At 45.3% G+C, this 18,650-nt stretch overlaps 6 protein-coding genes across 8 annotated transcripts; 4 read left to right on the top strand and 2 right to left on the bottom strand.

Annotated features, from left to right (window-relative positions):
• Window positions 1-156: 156 nt before the first annotated feature.
• LOC115770118 (tuberin) lies at window positions 157-10,978 on the bottom strand. The gene is made up of 16 exons (XM_030715241.1): window positions 10,623-10,978; window positions 10,423-10,553; window positions 10,107-10,358; window positions 9,911-10,047; window positions 9,666-9,840; window positions 5,946-6,152; window positions 5,737-5,881; window positions 4,917-5,683; window positions 4,242-4,851; window positions 3,788-3,987; window positions 3,470-3,717; window positions 1,296-3,411; window positions 1,088-1,231; window positions 862-1,032; window positions 388-483; window positions 157-321 (listed from the first exon to the last, which is right to left on the bottom strand). The coding sequence occupies exons 1-16, from the start codon at window positions 10,675-10,677 to the stop codon at window positions 181-183; spliced, it is 5,595 nt and encodes a 1,864-aa protein (XP_030571101.1). The 5' UTR covers window positions 10,678-10,978; the 3' UTR covers window positions 157-180.
• Window positions 6,347-7,630, top strand: LOC115770120 (ketohexokinase). The gene has a single exon (XM_030715251.1). It carries the CDS (start codon window positions 6,410-6,412, stop codon window positions 7,520-7,522), a length of 1,113 nt encoding a protein of 370 aa, XP_030571111.1. The 5' UTR covers window positions 6,347-6,409; the 3' UTR covers window positions 7,523-7,630.
• Window positions 7,740-9,460, top strand: LOC115770121 (peritrophin-48). 2 transcript variants are annotated; one of them, XM_030715253.1, is made up of 2 exons: window positions 7,740-8,005; window positions 8,078-9,460. In XM_030715253.1, exon 2 carries the CDS (start codon window positions 8,205-8,207, stop codon window positions 9,273-9,275), a length of 1,071 nt encoding a protein of 356 aa, XP_030571113.1. In that variant the 5' UTR covers window positions 7,740-8,005; window positions 8,078-8,204; the 3' UTR covers window positions 9,276-9,460. The 2 variants fall into 2 exon arrangements, with proteins under 2 accessions (XP_030571113.1, XP_030571114.1); XM_030715254.1 differs by having other exon boundaries at window positions 7,740-8,214; window positions 8,314-9,460.
• Window positions 10,979-11,224: 246 nt separating the features above from the next.
• Window positions 11,225-11,710, top strand: LOC115770499 (coiled-coil-helix-coiled-coil-helix domain-containing protein 7). The gene is made up of 3 exons (XM_030715793.1): window positions 11,225-11,359; window positions 11,418-11,516; window positions 11,574-11,710. The coding sequence occupies exons 1-3, from the start codon at window positions 11,315-11,317 to the stop codon at window positions 11,685-11,687; spliced, it is 258 nt and encodes an 85-aa protein (XP_030571653.1). The 5' UTR covers window positions 11,225-11,314; the 3' UTR covers window positions 11,688-11,710.
• Window positions 11,711-11,716: 6 nt separating this feature from the next.
• LOC115770498 (distal membrane-arm assembly complex protein 2) lies at window positions 11,717-12,658 on the bottom strand. The gene has a single exon (XM_030715792.1). It carries the CDS (start codon window positions 12,578-12,580, stop codon window positions 11,732-11,734), a length of 849 nt encoding a protein of 282 aa, XP_030571652.1. The 5' UTR covers window positions 12,581-12,658; the 3' UTR covers window positions 11,717-11,731.
• A 58-nt stretch (window positions 12,659-12,716) lies between these two features.
• Window positions 12,717-18,646, top strand: LOC115770496 (serine/threonine-protein kinase PITSLRE). 2 transcript variants are annotated; one of them, XM_030715789.1, is made up of 3 exons: window positions 12,717-13,067; window positions 15,691-18,031; window positions 18,094-18,646. In XM_030715789.1, exons 1-3 carry the CDS (start codon window positions 13,003-13,005, stop codon window positions 18,628-18,630), a joined length of 2,943 nt encoding a protein of 980 aa, XP_030571649.1. In that variant the 5' UTR covers window positions 12,717-13,002; the 3' UTR covers window positions 18,631-18,646. The 2 variants fall into 2 exon arrangements, 1 of the variants encoding a protein (XP_030571649.1); XR_004018859.1 differs by lacking the exon at window positions 18,094-18,646 and adding an exon at window positions 13,727-14,296 and having other exon boundaries at window positions 12,989-13,067; window positions 14,419-15,742.
• The last annotated feature ends 4 nt before the right edge of the window (window positions 18,647-18,650 follow it).

Raw genomic sequence — 18,650 nt, 5'->3', positions numbered from 1 at the left:
AAACATAAAGTTGGAACCGAAGCTCTAAAGGCATAAGACAACTATAGAATTCCAAGAATATTCAATAATTGCCATTCAACTAAGACGCTTTATCCTTGTCGACAAATATATTGTAGCTTATTGACATGAGTCATCTTATAAGAAACATCCTATTGCAATAGTTTTGACTCTGTCCAGTGCCTATGTGAATTTGGTAAAATCTGCTCGCTGATCCTCCACATCTGTGCTTGCGGTCGATGAGGAGGCGATTCCAATGCCGCTGGACGCGCTGCCACTTTTTTGCTGTTGTTGTTGTTGTTGCTTTTTTTGATTTTCAATAAGCTGAAACAAAAATAAAAATATTTTTAATTTTGAATTATTCATTTTTATCTTTTAATTTAGTTAAACCTGCGAGCGCAAACGCTTCAGTTTGCGCATTCTCTCCAGCCAATTGGATGCATATGGATTCGTATTCTCCACGCTTTGGTAGACAAGTGAAGCCAGCTGCAACGGGACACATGTTGGAATCGAATTATATAGTAACCTATAGTTTTTGTGTACAATAAACATATGTATGCAAATAATTTTTAAACATATGCCTTGTTATACCCTGGCAGAGATTATTTGCAAGACATAAAGGGATCCATCTTCGAGCTCAGAAAGCATATAAATCCGTATCCACAATGTCAGTTTTTTATGAAAATTGTCGGCAAGATTTAAAGCTATCATCATGAAACTCTATAGACCCCTATTTTAGTGTCAGAGCCGTCTGAAAAGGTCCACTATATCAGGTGGGCTCCGTACTGCATTCCGTACAAACTATCTGCAGGGTATTAAATATTCGGCATGCCGAAAATTACGATAAGTTTTATGTTTCCTCACATTTGCATGCAGCGCCATTTGTCGGGCTAGTATGGGTGCGCTACGATCAGAGACTATTCGCGGTTCTGAATGGCAGACGAACTTGGAGATCTCTGAGCGTGCCTTGACATACACTCGATTCGAGTTAAGCTCCAACGGTTCAACGATCACACACGCATAGTTAAAGTGGCCCTTCAAAGAATAAAAATTAAATTTTGTCAGATTCATATCGATTAGCTCGACATACCGATATCGTTGTTAGATTATATTCCTCGCCGCTTTCGTTGTAAATGATTTTCACAAAGTCGTTGCCAATATGCTTTTTCTTTTCATTGCAGTTGGGATCATCCTGTAGATTTGTGGGCATCAATGTAGCCACATGGAAAGTAACCTGAAAACGTACAAAACGTAATAAATTTATGTTCTTAAATTAATTGGAATTAATTTATGCCCACCTGCAGTATGTCATCCTTCCAGATGTAGGCAAATTTGCCGTCTGCTCCACTCTTGTCCAGTCCAATAAATAAGTTATTCTGTTCGGCTTCCTTTAGACCGACCAATGTGCCAATGCTCCTTAGAAATTCCACGTAACGTGTGCTACCGTGGGAATTGCGCAAGATCTCCACCTCGTTGTTACACTGATTCCGACCCACATAAAGCACGCCGATCCTGTGTGTCTCAAATGGTGGCACAAGATCGAGCAGCGCCAATGCACTCGACTGCTCTGGGCCCACCTTAAGCGGCGTCTCCGTCACCCCCAGCTGGCCAGTGCTGTACAGCTGTAGAAAAACAAAGCTGGGATTCATGCACAGCTTGGCACTGGTCGATGGCTTGGTGGCGCCAAAGCTGCGAAAGCTGCTAGCCGGCGGTGGTCGCGCTTTACCATTGTTCACCTCGCGCACAACCGATATTGTTTTAGAGCGACCACGCATCATGTCTCCGCCACCATTGTTATAGTCTGATCCGCCAGCGACGACTCCGTTGCTGCCATTGCCGCTGCTGTTTGACTTGGCTAGGCCCAGGACCGATCCGACGGCATAGCTTGCTATCTGGCTAACAGTTGATGCCGGCAGATGCTTGGTTACGACTACTGCCTGTCCTGGCCCCTGAGGTGACAAGGGTGGCTTACCAACGGCGCCCAGCTTCAGAGAGGATGCTGACGCTGAGGTCTGCACCATGCCCGGTTGAACACCGCTGCCCGTCACCTGGCTGCTGACATTATCGGCCGAGTGCTGTTTCGGAGGCAGCGTGCCAGCCGCCGGTTGCAACGGAAATTTTAATGCCTGCGCTGATTGCGGCGGCGTCGAACCAGCTATCTCCTCGGGTATAGCCTCGCAGCTGACACGCATGTCTTTGGTGCTGTACTGAACGGTCTTTTTCTTCGACAGAAGGTGCGGCTCGTCGAAGGGTGCTTTAACGGCCGCCGGCTCTTGAGAGAGCGGCGCCGGTTTTGCGGCTAGGAACGCCTGCCGCCAGCTGGAGCTCATCTCCGGACTGGAGTTAACACGTCGCACCGGATTGCGAGCTCGAGATTGGCCATCACCAAAGGCCAATGCTTCGTCATCGGCCTCACCATCACTGACGCTGCCACTGAGCGCCGCTTCCTTGCCTCGTTTGGCAGCGGCAGCTAGGCGTGGAATGTCAATGGCCGCTGTGCCGCCGCCTGCGTTGCTAACGGAGTGAACCTCCTCTTGTCGCTGCAGTGCGCGCGCCTTGGCCACCATTCGGTTGCGCATTTCGGTAGCTGCTGGAACCGCAGCTGGTGTAGGCTCTGGTTCTGTTTTTGGCATTGGCTGAATTTCCGGCTGTGGCTGTGTTTGTGGCTGCTGCTGCATCGGTAGCGGCTGCATGGGGTTGTCCGGGCCGAAGACTCCGCCATAGGCAGTGGGTAAAAACAGTGAAACCATGCTATTGAAGGGCATATCCTGACCAAAGCAATCGTTAGCGATGGGATTCTGAAGGCGCGTTATCCATGAAATGTTGCCCGTTGGACGTCTTATATAGACCTCGGCCCAGCCAGTGCACGCACGCACACAAACTGGCTGCTGCACAATTGAAGCCGACTGCGGCGACGGACCCACGCTGGCCGTTGACAGGGATAGGGAATTGCCCAATAGGGATGTGTTGCTGCCTGTGTGCGAGCCCTCGACTAGGTTACTGGCACCCGAAGCTTCCGGATTGGAGCCGCGTCGCGAGTATGCGTCCAGCGAGACCGTTGAACTGTTTGAGATTTGCCGATGCGGATGCGCGGTGGCTGCCGAATTCGATGTAGACGAGGACGTTGTATGATCTGTGCTGCCGGCGCTCTCATTGCCGCTGCTGTGCTGCAAACTCAATTTAGTGTAGCGGCGTTCCCGCTCCGGCGACATAGGCGGCTGCTGTGTGGCATCGTTAAGACTCTTCGAGTTTAGACTGATACTAGGAGCTTTGCCTAGTTGCGCACAGCGTTCGCAAAGGCCGTTCCGCGTAGGTCCCGATGGGCAGCCCGATGTGGTAATTGTGACCAAATTGTGGCCCACCAACCACGTCTGCGAGACACCATCCTTCAGCAGATACTCAACGGCCGGCAGGCTGCAAACAAAATATTTATAAATAAAATTAATCATAGACTACAAAATTTCACACTCACCGCTTAGGTAAGGAGGGGCACGGCGAAAATGTGTGTCGGGCTAAAAAATCAAAGCATGTCTCAGCCAACTCGGCATGAAAATCGCGTAGCGTGTCGTTTATCAGCAGACGCATCTCGGAGTCGTTGCGGGTGGTCGCGGTATTCCGACTGCCTCGCTCCGTTAGACTGGTACTACGCTTGCGACTGGTGGAATCTTCATTCGAGTTGCCTACATCATTATTGAGCATCTTGGCATTCGACTGCATGGACTGCTTGGACAAGCAAATCAATTGATCAATTATTTGTGCCAAATGGTTTTGTGTCAAGGCATTCACCTACCGATTTAATGTAGCCAACATAATTTTTGCGCAGTTCGAGCTTGCACTTAAGAAACCAGCCCGCAATCACATGATGAGCCAGTGATACGGTATAGTGGTCGTATCTGTGCGGCTTTGTGTATGGCAGCGATATGGCAAACACATACATGTTTTGCTGGGGGGTAAAGTTCGTAAACAGCTTGTTCGATAGATGGATCAAAACTGTCGATCAAACAGAAAACAAATAGGTTAAAAAAAGGGTAGCAAGACGAAACTAAACATTTACAAAATATCCTCGGTTAAATTATTTAGGATGAACAAGAGGTGATCATTTCTAAAATCGTTTGTTTCAGTAGACAAACCCGCTTTATGGGGCCGTTTATACTAAAGTATTTGTTCAGTCTGGTAAATTTGCCAGCTGGTTTGACAAAATATCCTCCTGCTTCATAGGAATAGGCTAAAACAGATACACTCACGGGATAAAAACTCCAAAACTGGTATGGCCACCGCGTTCGTATCGGACACCTTGCTGATTTCAAGTAGAACGTCTGGAAGCTTGCGCATAAGGGCTTCGGGCGTCTCCAATATCAGAATAGTCATTGTATTGATGCAGATACTGGCCATGCCTGGTATGCGGGAGTTCAGGGCCGTAATGATGCTTAAGTGGTGTTGCGGCTGCAAGCACTCGTGATAAATGACCAGGGATGCTATTGCGGGCATCACAAGACCTTGGAACTCATCGGTGGGTCGATTAAACCTTTCCTTGCTTTCGGTGACATTGATTTTTTTTAATAATGTACTGGCCAGCTTTTCAATATCGTTGCCCTGTATAAGTGCCTTGTTTTGGAGCACTTTGGGTAGCTCCCTGATGACCAGCTGAAAAACTTGGTAATCAGAGTCATGCTCCAGACAGCGCACAATCAGATTACAGGCGTGTCGTATTGAAATTGTTGTGGTTTGCGTTTGCGGTGGCAATGGCGAGTCGATGCCCAAATAGTGGCTAAACTTCAGGGTTTCGGTGCTGCTGTCAGGATAGCCAATGTGATAGGAGGCATTGGCACGTGCCTTGAGCATCCAGTTGAATATCTTTAATGTAATTATATACGAGGTTAGAGATATAGCAAAAATGTAGTTATTATCCTTCCACTCACCTTAAGGCGAACAATGCGTGCCCGTTCAAAGACCTTTGGCCGGTCGTAGTGCAGCTCCAGATGATCGGTCAAAATATTGAATATCTTAATAGCATGAGCGGCAGGCAGGCGATGTAGCTTAATTTCAAACACCTCAACAAGCCCATCGATGGCAGCTATAATATCGCCAATCTCTGACTCAGTCTTTATAATAATGCTGTTGCCCGCCTCTGATGTGTTCGCCTCTGTTGCAACTTGACGCATCTGTTCGAACGGTCGATTGATGAGCGCCTCCAATATGTCTAACAGCTCCAAGCATCGTTTTGAATCACAATGTGCTGCAAAGTTAGAGAGCGCACGAGCCACCGTCGTGCGTACCTGCACGCTGGGCTCTTGATGGATTTGCGCCAGCTGTGGCACAACAACGCGATCCAGTATCTCTTCCTCATAGCTGTAACGATTCTGGTTCATGATCTGCACCAGCGCATCGATAGTTTTGATGCGCACATTCACATTGGACATGCGATAGTATCGGTGCACGAACTGGGTCAAGCCCAAAAGCCATTCCGGTCGCGTGGCAGTCAAGCGACGAGTTCGATAGTCGATCAGGGCCAGCACAGAGGCCTCCGAGCGGCGATCAGCGACCCGCTCGATGAGATCATAAATACGATCCACATTGCAAAGTATTTGTGCGCGATCATCTTGAAGCAACTTCTCAATGCAATCAATATTTTCGTGGAAATTAATTTGTAAGTGACACAGGCGATCCTTATTAACACCCAAACGCTCTGCAAGATTGGATTCATTAAGCAGGGAGCACAGCGGTCAGCACAATACGCACCATATTCCTCAATATTGTCCACAATCGCCGACATAATATCACAGATCAGATCCCATATTATCTCGGACAGCTTATATTTGCTAATCACCATCCGCACACTGAGAATTACCTCATAGGTCACAATCACCTCGTGGCTATCCAATGCCTAGAATAATTTAATAATTAATTAAAACTTATTGAGCAGTGTTAATAGATTCTCTTTTACTCACATTCCGGAAGCCCATTAGCACATTTGTTGCATAAATCATCGGAGATACCTGAAAAATGATAGTCGAGCCAAAGATGTTCATGTTGAGATGAAAGACCGCTCCACGCAACAGTTGTGCATCCTCATATTGACCCTTATCGTTGAGTATGTTGCACATCAATTTCATCGAGCCATAGCCAAGCTGGGTGCCCAACAGATTCTTCATGATCTATATATATATATATAATATTAACATACAGATAAAGTCTAAGGAATCTCGACTAGGCGATATTTATTGCCTTTTTGTTTTTTAAGATATCTTCAACAACCTTATCAAGTTGGACTACTTTATTATATGTAAAGAAGCACTTCTTATGTCTTTCTTGTTATGTGAAAAACTTGAAAAGTGTCAGTTGATCAAGTTATTTTGTACGTCACATATTATTTGGCACAGCTTGGAAATTCAATAATAAAATCTTAAAAATCATGAAGAAACAGATTGTCAGGGAGTTCATAACGGTCAAGAAGGTGCGATATCTGCCGCGAGAGCCGCCACCACCTCCTCCACCACCGCCGCGGCGTGTCCTTGTGGTAGGCCGATGTGCATTGGATGTTATCACTATATGCAATGAACATCCTATTCCCGGCACCAAAGAGCGCACCACTGAGGGTTTCTGGCGACCCGGCGGCTATGCTACCAATACGTGTTGCGTTCTGAGGCGTCTGGGCACCGACTGTGAGTTCCTTGGCCTTTTGAGCAGCGCGCCCGCTTTCGAGAGCATTCCGACCAGTTTTCAGGCCATGGGCATTGACATTTCCAACTGCCCGCGTTCGGCCCAGCAGCCGCCGCATCGCGCAATCGTCGCTGTGCGCGGCAAGCAGACGCGCACCATTGTCGAGTACACGAACCGAGACCACGAGCTCACCTATCAGCAGTTTGTGGGCGCCGTTGACTATCGCAAATACTCCTGGATACACTTTGAAGCGAGGAACAACAGGGAAACGCTGCGCATGATTCGCGCTGTGCACGACTACAATGCACGCAGTCCGGACGAGGACATTCTGTTGTCCGTCGATCTGGCCGATATGAAACCACTTAGCCTTCTCGTGGCCGACTTGGCGAACTATGTGCTTATACGTAAGCGGGTCAAGAAGAAAAACGGCTATATGAACGGTCGAGAAACTGTGTGGGCAGTGCGTGAACGCATGCAGGTGGCACGCAAGCGCTGGCAGGCAATGCAGCCCAAGAAGAGTCCCTATATAACCGAAGATCAGCCACAACTAGACACAGCTAAATGCGAAAATGGAGAGCGCGAGCCTTGTCTAATATACGATAACTACGAAGAGGGCGCCAGTTGTTTGGGTCCTGATAACACCTACTTCAAAGTGGGCGGTCACAAGCCGCCAGAAATTCTGGACACCATTGGCGAGCACGAGACTTTCGTCGGCGCTTTCATTTATGCCATGCAAGGCAACAAAATGTCATTGCGCGATGCCATGGAATACGGCACTCGGGCGACCGTCTTCAAGATTGCCCAACGTGGGTTCGATGGCCTGCGCTGCATGCCCAAGGATTTAATTAGCTGTTATTACGCTTGAAACGTTGCTGACTTAGTAAGAAGTAAACAATTCGCTAGCTTGAAATGCATATAGACCCGGTCTCGGTAAAAGAAAATTTATAAATTTAGTTTCAATATGAATTTGATATATGTCATTTATATATATATAAATATATATATAGACTAAGACCTAACCCGATTAGCATTTAAATTCGATTCATTTATTTAGATCTTTAACTTTGAAAAAATTGAAATACGTTTTAGATTTTAGATGGGAGCATTATTAGACTGTTTAGTCAATGCATTTCAATTGCTTTTGGGGCAATGTAAAGTTTAAAAGTGAATCATATTCTCGACCCAGATGATAGTATGATCACATTATCTTGTGCATGATGATACACATTTTGGGAGTCGGCAATCATTGGGGAATTCTTTCATTTATTTTGTTGTTTACGCTGATTAATTATCAACCCGTTTGACGCTAGATACGAAATTGTAAACACCCAAACGGATCAGATAAGGCGTAAGAAAACGTTGACTAACAATCAGAATTTCATTAGCATAAGGAAACAAATTGTAACCCTTATGTTACCAGGTTTCCATCGGAAATGAACTGATAAATTCATAGCCCATCTAGTACAATAAAAGTAGAGCCGACATCAAAGCTGCGAGGCATTCCATTCAATTCTCCAGACATACAATTTTGAATACACAGATCACAGATGAAGAGCAGTAAGTCGTATGGGTCGCACTTCGATTTCGGATTACATTCCATTCAAATATCAGGGATAGAGAGAAAGATTCCTTATCGAAAACTTGTCTACGTTTCAGAACTGCAACAACTGATCATAGTCCTACTGCTGCATTTGGTAACTATTAAAGCCACTTCTCGAAGCGACCTCTTGCCCATCGAAAGGCTGTGCCGCAATGCGCTGGTGTGGACTCTATTGCCGGATGAACAACATTGTGACAGATTCTATGTGTGCACGGGTAGAAAGGACCACAACAGAAGCTATCAGGAATTAAGATGTGAAGCGGGTTACCACTTTAGCAGCTATGAGCAACGCTGCATAAGGGGCGCATGTTCCCAACCTGTCACCAGAACCTGCAATGCAACCGGCCTCAACAACGTGCAACGCCTGCTGGGCGATTGTACGCGCTTTGAGCGTTGCTCGAATCGCGGAGAGCTCGCCCTTGTCAAGTGCCCGTACGGACACTACTTTGACGCCGAGCGACACGCCTGCCTGCCGGTGGCCATAACGCCGTCTCATCAGTGCAGCTGCATACTGCCGGAGCATGCTCCGCTGGCCAATCTGGAGGACTGTCGCAGCTACTATCGCTGTACAGAGGGCCAGGCCGTGCTGCAGCAGTGTCCGCAGGGTTACTATTATGAGCTTAGCGTGAATAGCTGCCTGCTGGATACGAGGGGTGTATGCAAGCCCGAAGAACCAGCGCCTCTGCTGGGCGAGACATTGCAGGAGTGTGACAGGGAAGGTAGCCGATTGGTGCCGCACACTCAGGACTGCAGTCGGTATTTTGTGTGCATCGGCAGCCGGGCCATCGAATTGAGTTGCCCCAAAGGCCAGTATTTCGATCTGGTATCGCGCTATTGTACAATTGATAAAAATTTCCAGTGCCTCAAGCAAAGCACTGGCACGGAACCTATGACAACTGCTTCACCTGCCACGACAAAGGAAGTCAACAGCAGCAAGCCGGCACAGAAGTTGAATAGCAATAAGCCAGCATTTGATGTGATCGGCAACAAGTTGTCATCAAAATTTCTGTTAGTTTAAAACTACGTGGCGATATCTTACTTGGACTGAAGTGCCCGAAAACCAATCAAACCGAAGCCCGAACTGAAATGTTTTGGTCAAGAATAAAACACTTTTGAAGAAGGTCTCAGCCCCAAAGCATAAATAACCTGGTTGATGCCATTTTTGGGTAGAGATCAAATTTAGACTTTTTAGTTAAACGGACAATATTTAATTATTTTATAACCATTTAGAAAATATAACACAAAGCATTGCTTCAACCAAAATTTCGAGTTTGTGGATGTGGAAAACAAGCTACACAAAGTGAAGCTAGAAGCAGATGGGCCGTGCGACCACTTTCTTGGGTTTGCGGCCCTTTTTTAAGAATCAACAGCCCTTTTTTTTAATAAGTAATTAAAAGTGTTGACATACCTTGAACGATGCTTGGCAATATTTCGAATTGTTGACGGTGCGGCAGAGTGTAACAATACACTGGTGAAGCGGCTCGCTGGGGAAAATTGTATATCCGATGACCATCTCCAAAACCGTCAAGCATTGCAGTCCGATATCATCGTTGGCCACAGTGCAGCTCAAGTCGCAAGCATTTCTGAAAAGAACACAAATATACAAATCCAATCAGTCGATTCAGTTTAAGGTGGAAGTCAAATGCCACCCACTGCACTATTCCCACGAGTATGTCTTTGTCCAGGTGTGCTGCATTAAACTTGATAAGATTAATCATCATGTCTAAGAAGGGGCACAGCAAATTGGCGTCTGCGATGGCCGGTATCCAGAGCAGCATAAATTTGCCAATCTGTGACAGATAATTAACAATATTACTATATATATATTATATCGACTGTCGTCGGATACCTTCTCCTCGAAATTGGTAATATCCTTGCCGTTTTCTGTGAGGGTGTCGAGCAGTTCCAGGAGATGACGCAGATCCTCGTGCGCCTCATGATTCTGTATAACAAGAAAGAACTTTTCACGCATTAGCGTCAAGTTTTTGTATTGCGTAGAAATGAGCCGCTTATAAAAGCTCAATGCAATCTGCCGTGTTTCAGCCGGTTTGTTGGGCACAATGAGATCGTTGGTCAGATGCCATAGCTTGGTTATATAGGTCTGCATGGATAAGAGAAACACAATTAGAATGCTGAAGTGGCGAAGAGCAGTGCCGCCCTCTTACTTCGTCCAAGGTAATGTTCTGCAAATGCATGTCGCCCAATTCCTTAAGCATTTTACAGCGCTGGGCAATTGGCTGCTCTGGCCGCAACTCCAGCTCAAACTCTTGACGCAATGTACGCTCGACGGCATTTCCTAGAGATATGCAGATAAATAAAGCAATTGTTTGCAAGAAATGAACGGATTCACTTCGCTTTTGCTTACCTGGTGGTTTCTTTAGAAATATCTTGAACTTTGATTTATCTTTGGAGCCCATCATAAGGCCCGGTGTTTGCGTTGCAAGACGCACAAAAATCTATGCTATACTTAAAAATCTCACACTTTAATTAAAATAAATATATAAAAAACACATCTGTTACGAAAAGCAGCTGGAAATTGTACCAATGTGCCCCAACTGATTACAATAACAAGAACGCAAAATAAGGGTACTCCAATACAAAAAGAATACCGAAAACTAACTTGCATACGCAAATTTAAGTCTTTTCCAGCCCTGGAGATATTATTCGGCATACACAAACAATATTTCGCAACGACAATGCAAAACTTATTAATCGATGGTTAGATAGGCTAAACTAAATTTTTGAATCGTACATGTACTTTTTTAAATGTTTACTTTGTAAAAAGCTTATTTTTCCCTTATAAAAATATGTTAAATCTAAAATCACATGCATATAAAAAGCTTCAACAACTAGGATTTAGTTAATTACCTGCTGAAAACATTAATAAATAATATATATAAGACCGGTTCCGGAGCCAAGTTCCGAAAGTCAACTCATTTATTTCAGAGAGTCGTTCAATTGAACCTACTCCGAATAATCTGAGACAGCTGTGGCCAGGCAGTCTGCCGGCTAGACAACAAAATATTTTATATAATAGCTATAAAAATAGTTAACAGTATGCCGCGCAATCTCAATGCTGAACGTGACAATCCCTGTCTAAAGGTAAGCATGCTTCTCAAGAAATATGTACAAACATACAACATAATCGTTTTATTTACAGGAACAAGAACTGTCATTCAAATGCCTAAATAAAAACAACTTTGACCGGGAAAAGTGTGAAGTTTATTTTGTTAACTACAATAACTGCAAGGAGTTTTGGGTATGTTGATGTACAACACAAATCATGTGCAACTACAACAAATCCAATCCTCTGCAGAACAAGGTACGCAGTGATCGTCGCGCCAAAGGAATTGTACCCTATCTACCGCCACTTGAGGAGCGCGCGGCAATCAAGGCTGACTATATGAAAACCAAGCCACAAACGAACTGATGTGATATGTAAACAACAAATTATTAAAGTATATTTCTACAAGGTTATGTTTGGTCATGTATGGTGTCGGCTGCTATGACTTTAAGCGGCGGCATTGCCACTTCCAGCATAGCAGCGGCCAGTTCCATTTCGAGCGACTCCTTGGGATCGTTAATGATTAGGAGCTTTAGCTTGGGCAGGCGATATAGACATGCTAGTCCTCTTTCTGTTATGGCAGTGTTCGAAAGATCCAAAACCTCTAGGTGCGGATAACCGCCGCCGGAAATGCGATCCAAGCACCAGTCGTCAAAGGTTTTTACATTGTGAAAGGACAAAAACTTTAGATGCTCCAAGCAGCGCAGGTTTTCCAGTCCCTCATAGTACAGCTGCATGTTGTCGCAGCGCAGCGCCTCCAGTTTGAAGCTGGCATTAAATTTATTGGGAAGATTGAACTCGCCGTCCTCAGAAGCGCGATGCCAGCGATTGTCGTTCAAGAACTTGGCAGCGCCACCGCGATATAATACAAAATGTGCGGCAGCCAGCTCGGGACCAAGTATCTTATGGCGTTCAGGCACAAACTGTTGCATGTGTCGCTCAATGCGCTCCTGGCGTTTGTTCCACCATTCTTTCATGCTCTTGGGGCTCAGATCGATGGGCCGCTGCATCATGACTATGAAATCGGAGTTTTGCTCCGAGTTGGAAAACAGTTTCAATTTACTATTCCAATCCTCTGGCCGGTCACCAATTGGCGTACGCCAGCTCAAGTGCTGTTTGTCCTGGGCCAGCTCCTGACGAATCCGCTTGACAGTTGCGCTGACTTCCCCGCCTTCCGATTGGGGGCTGGGCAGTGTGCTTGCACATCGATATAACATGCTGGCACTTGGCTGCAGACGCCGTATACGGAACAAAGACATACTATTTTGCTTAAGAATTTATCAGACTATTGTTCCGAAAACTGTTGGGACAAAACGTAGTCAGCTGTGGCAACAGCTGGCAGTTAAATTTCAGTATGACAGTATGGCAACGTCGAGCAGACGCCATTTTTTCCTGTCTGATGCAGCCCTGGCCGACTGCGTGAAAAACGTTTGTGCTATTGCAAACGTTTGTAATTATTTTTATTAAAAACAACGTAATATTCCACCGAAAACCCAATTGAAGGTCATATAGATGTACAAAAAGTGCAAGCCAAGACTTTTGGCATAAAGCGTTAAAGAAGGTTGCATACAGGTTGCTGAAAATTACTGGTGAATCAGCAGCTACACATAAACGGGAGGGCAACGGTAGCGTCAGTAAAGCCAATATCTAATTATTATCTACACACAAATCGAAACGCAATATGGTCAATACATCTGGCAGTGAAGATGGCCAGCTGCGGAGCCCCAACGATGGACACTATATCAGGTGTGTAAAAATAATATGTATATGCCAATGTCTATTGAAAATCATATAAAATTGTTGCTGCATACACACACGCATAGACAACACGACTACATTCACATGCATGCGCGCGTGTGGCTGTGTGTGTGTGTGTGTGGGAGCTCCTGTGTATTGAGTGCGGCAACTAAACCATTCTTCTATTTGAAAGCGTTATTTTCTGATGTTTATTTACATATAAAGAAAAAACAATCTGTAAAACATACCATCATCCAATGCCCCACACGGTTCACTGATCACAAGGTTGCGCATTGTGCAGGTCCGTTATTCTGAGTTAAACCATTCTTTTATATTCACATTTTCGACACGAACTTTTTCATCTTAAAATCATATTTGAAGTACGTCTGTTTTGCCATGGGAATTGCTAACTGTGACGTCACAGATGTACAGAAATAAAGACAAATTGCGCACTTTGTAGCACCTGTAGATCACTCAATCGTGGATTCCCTCACACCGACATATCCTTTTTTCGCTTGCTTAATATATGTGCAATGCAATGTACATATATGCATATGTATATTGCCTACCAAATGTTGAATAATAATAACAAAAAAATCCAATTTATTGACTACCATAATTTTGCATATGTACCGTTTAATTGACTTGAGTTTTTTCGTTGCAAATAGGCCAAAAAGTGTGTACTTGTCCCAAAATGACCGAGGCGCGCGATGGCCAACAACTAAAACTAAACTTAAAAAAAAAAACCTATAAAAATACAAAAATACAAATACAAAATAATTATAAAAGCTGAACGCAAGAAATGAAATTCAAATTTAAAGTGTGCCCAGCAGCTCAAGTGTGTAAAATGGCAAATCGGCAGCGAACTGCAGGCCCAGGACATGGCCCCTTCTCAAACACAATATGAAAAGTCAAGCAAAAACCTTTAAATGAGAGAAAGAGAGAGAGAGAGAGAGTGAAACCTCAAAGAGAGTGAAGATCTCAAAGCCTGGCGGTAAATCGAATAAAACTTTCTGTTCAATAACAATGCTAATGCCTTTCCAAGTCCTGTCATCTATATACGCATATTTATACATATATAGATCTAAATCTTTGTCTCTTGTCCCACCTTATTACAAATATATTTCTAGCAGAGTTTGCAGTCGTAAGTTTACATTTTACAGCCCATCGGAATTCAACTCAATGCCTCAAGGAATTGTTTATCTAATTGCCATATTCAAATGGGGTATGCCAGACAGGTAAGTAACTAATACAGTGGAACCTTGAATTACTCGAAATACGTAATTATCTATGCAAATAATATTATTTTCTTTACCATTTTTTGCAAAAAATAAAACTCAAAATTACACAAATGGATCAGAAATATTCGGAGCAGAGTGTAAAGATGCAAAGGTTCTACTCACAATAATTCGTGCACCCAAATAGAGGGATACTGTCGAGCACACATAAGACGGTTCATGGTTCTTTTGAAGAAACCGTCATTTGGTGATCAAATGTGGCGTTAGGATTTAAGCTAAACTATCACACACAAAAAATAAGCCGATATATCTACTTCTACTTATTCCTACGGAAATCTTTATTATTTTGTTTGGAACTGTTGAACGCATTGATGGACACACCTTCGACCACAAAAGTATAGTATAGTATATAGACTGTTTTCAGTTCTATGTTTATAGGTCTTTATTATTCTAAGTAAAGTACACGAGTTAAAGTTGGCAGGATGTTCCTATGCTAAAGGAATTATCAGTCGTATGAAAAATATTTGCATATTCAGATATAGCTCAATGCAATATTTTTCTTTACTATTTTAATGAAACTTCGAGTAGATGTGTATTACATGCTTTAGAGCTGGCAGAATCAAAACACTATATAATAAATATACCTTTTATAAGAACTATCGTTCGTATAACAAATATTTGTTCTTTAATATATCAGCAAAAACAGTCAGGACTTCACTATATTCTCAATACGTTTTCAAATTTTGTCCTTATATTGAAGCAGAAGCTTTTTTAAATCAGAATCTACCGATTTTATAAAATAAACCTAATATAGTATAGGAAATTGTTTTTTTTTTTTGTTTTATCTGCAAGAGTATTTATTGAGAATAATTAACTTACGTTGAGAGCTCCATTCGTGATGCTGAGATTTGCGATTCCAATTTATAAATGTTTAATACTTTGGCTAATTATTATAAAATTCCAATTTTTAAGATTTTTGGTAAGAACTATTCATGCGTATTCAAGGATCCACTGTATACAACTAATGCACATATACAACTTCGTATTATTTGCTAATGTACTACACCAAGCGTTGTTGTTTTTTTTATATTATTGTTGTCCATTTCCACCCAATGTTTAAGCAGTAATTCGCTCTTCCCATGGGGCCTTGAGACTTGAAGCTGACGGGCAACGTAAAATGTAATCAACGACAAGCACTGCAATAACAACAACAACAGCAACAACTAGAGTGAATGTATAACAACAACTACAAGAACTGCTAGAACAGTCAGAGCGCGCCTCGTGGCCCCCATTCAAAACCTGGTCGCACACTTTCGTGGAATCTACGAACTTCAACAATTTATGCAATTGGCGTCAAAATAAGTGTAAAATTCTTTCTTTTTGGTTTTTTTTAGCGGTGAAGACGATCATGACGCGGACGCACTGTACATTCAACCGCCACAGGCAGCCAGCAGTCAGGGCCGAGATCCGGCCAGCACGCGTCGTGAGAAGAAGAAACACTCGCGCGATCGTCGACACAAGGAGCGCAACAGTTTAGAGGGCGTCGAACGGGAGAGGGAGCGAGAGCGTGATCGAGAGCGCGAAAGAGATCGTTATGAGTATCGGGGAGCACGAGAGGATATGGAACAGCGCTATCATCAGCACCATCAACAGCATCGCAGTGAACGAGCCAAGCATCATTTAAGCCACGCCTATCATTACCCGCAACAGCTGCCATTACCGCCGCCTCCACAGAGTTATGTTCATCATCACCACCATCATCAGCAACTAATGAGCTTATCCCGTGGGGGCGGACGTACCGATTACTATCATAGCAGTCGGCATGTTGATTATGTGGATGTGGATCAACCGCCGCCGCCTCCTCGACGTGCTATCAAACATGCCTACGAACAGACCAAGGATGCTGAGAGCCTGGAGCAGGATCTGCGTTCACGGCTGCTCAGCAAGCGGCACAAATATGTCAAAGACTATGAGTCGGAGGAGAACTATGAGCAGCTGCAACCGTCGTATAGTCGCCGCAAGGATCGCGAGTCACGACGCGGCAGCCACAGTCATAAACTACGTCATGGCCAGGTCATTGAGCTGCTGGACAGTCCCGAGACAGCGGCGGCGACTCAGCATCATCGCAGCAAACAACAAAAACGTGCCGAAGCCGAGGAAGCCGTAAATCCGGCGCTACAACGCCGCACAGCAAACAATGATCCAGAGCTGCTGGCGCGGCGCGAGAAGATTCTAGCAGCCGAGCGAGAGAATCGCCAGCGTAAGCAAATTGCACGCGAGGAACTGGAGGCGCGTCGTGAACAACTGCTGCGCGAACGGAACGAGCACAGTGATGCGCTCAGTCCCAGCGCCGTGGCGGCCAGTGTGACGGCCGGCCTTCATATAGTCAAGCGCAAGCAAAAAGTGAAGATGGAGGACGCTCATTACGAGCGAAGAAAGCGTATCAAGCAGACAGCTGAGGAGAACAAGCGACAGACCCAGACCAAGCAAAATGATGATGGCAGCGAAGAGAGTGAAGAATCTGACTCCGAGGAGGAGGAGGAGGACGACGAGGAGGACAGCGGCAGTGCGGAAAGTGACAGCGATACGGCAGACAGTGCAGACAGTAGCTACGCCCAGGAGCCGCACAAGAAGAACAAGCGAAAACGAAAGCTGCCCGATGATGAGGAAGATGTTCCACTGCCAGATAGTCCACTGAGTGTGGGCGCTCTATACAAATCACCCAAGCAAAGGCCACGCACACGTTCCGCCAGCTCCAAGAGCTCGGAGCGCAGTCATAGCAGCGCAGCCAGCAGCAATAGCAATAGTCGACACAGCAGCCGAAGCCACAGCAGTCGCAGTCGTTCGCGCTCGCCAGCCAGCAGCCTGGGCGAGAGGCAACGCTCGCGCAGCAGCAGCACGCGCAGTGAGGAGCGCGGCATGGCACAACAGCAGCAACAGCAGCTGCTGGACAACATTGAGACCAGTATCACGGAAAAGCCGTCCAAGGCACCTGTTGAGGACCTGCCGCCCTGCGATGACAAAGGCGTACCGCTGCCTAACTATTATCCAGGTGTGCAGGGCTGTCGCTCGGTTGAAGAGTTTCAATGCCTCAATCGCATTGAGGAGGGCACCTACGGTGTCGTTTATCGTGCCAAGGACAAACGAACCAACGAGATTGTTGCCTTGAAGCGTCTCAAAATGGAAAAGGAAAAAGAAGGCTTTCCTATAACATCCCTGCGTGAGATAAATACGCTGCTGAAGGGCCAACATCCTAATATTGTGACTGTGCGTGAGATTGTCGTTGGCTCCAACATGGACAAGATATTCATTGTCATGGATTATGTGGAGCACGATCTAAAATCTTTAATGGAAACAATGAAACAGCGCAAACAGAGCTTCTTTCCGGGCGAAGTTAAGTGCCTTGTCCAACAGCTGCTGCTCGCTGTCGCCCATTTGCACGACAATTGGATCTTGCATCGAGACCTGAAGACCTCTAATCTGCTGCTTTCCCACAAAGGCATTCTTAAGGTCGGTGATTTTGGATTAGCCCGCGAATATGGCTCACCACTTAAGAAGTACACCTCCTTGGTAGTCACGCTATGGTATCGGGCACCAGAGCTCCTGCTCTGCTCCCCGGAGTACTCCACGCCCATAGATGTGTGGTCTGTGGGCTGCATTTTTGCCGAATTTCTTCAAATGGCGCCACTCTTTCCGGGCAAATCGGAAATCGATGAGCTTAATCGCATATTTAAGGTAATGAACAGTATAATTAAAAGGTATTAGAACTGTTTGATTCCATTTTCTTTTTATTTTAGGAACTCGGCACACCCAACGAAAAAATCTGGCCTGGATACTCGGAGCTGCCGGCCGTCAAGAATATGTTAAGCCAAAACTCACAGTTCACGGATTATCCGGTCTCGCAGCTGCGCAAACATTTTCAGGACAAAACCTCTGATGCGGGTCTAGGACTGCTGCAGGGCCTGCTGACATACGATCCAAAACAAAGACTGACTGCTGATGCGGCGCTTAAGCATGGCTACTTTAAGGAGCTACCCCTACCCATCGATCCATCCATGTTTCCCACTTGGCCCGCCAAGAGCGAGTTGGGCGCACGCAAAGCGCAGGCTTCGTCCCCAAAGCCACCATCCGGCGGCTCGCAATTCAAGCAGCTGGGACGTGATGAACCCATGCCGACAGCAGCTGTTGGTGGCGGTGGGGCAAAGCTCGCCTCGGGCATTATAACTGGCAACAAGAAGAGCGGCGCAACGGCGGCCAGCACCGGTTTTGTGTTAAACGCGGGTCTAACGCAGCGCCAGCTGGCAATGGGTCCCGGCTTCAGCTTAAAGTTCTGAGACAGATTTTGTGTATACAG

This window comes from Drosophila novamexicana, unplaced genomic scaffold (assembly GCF_003285875.2).
Source record: "Drosophila novamexicana strain 15010-1031.04,08,12 unplaced genomic scaffold, DnovRS2.1 tig00004555-arrow-pilon, whole genome shotgun sequence".
Taxonomy (NCBI): Eukaryota; Metazoa; Arthropoda; class Insecta; order Diptera; family Drosophilidae; genus Drosophila; species Drosophila novamexicana.
Note: the sequence above shows the minus strand (reverse complement) of the source record. Positions and strands in the feature narration are given on the sequence as shown.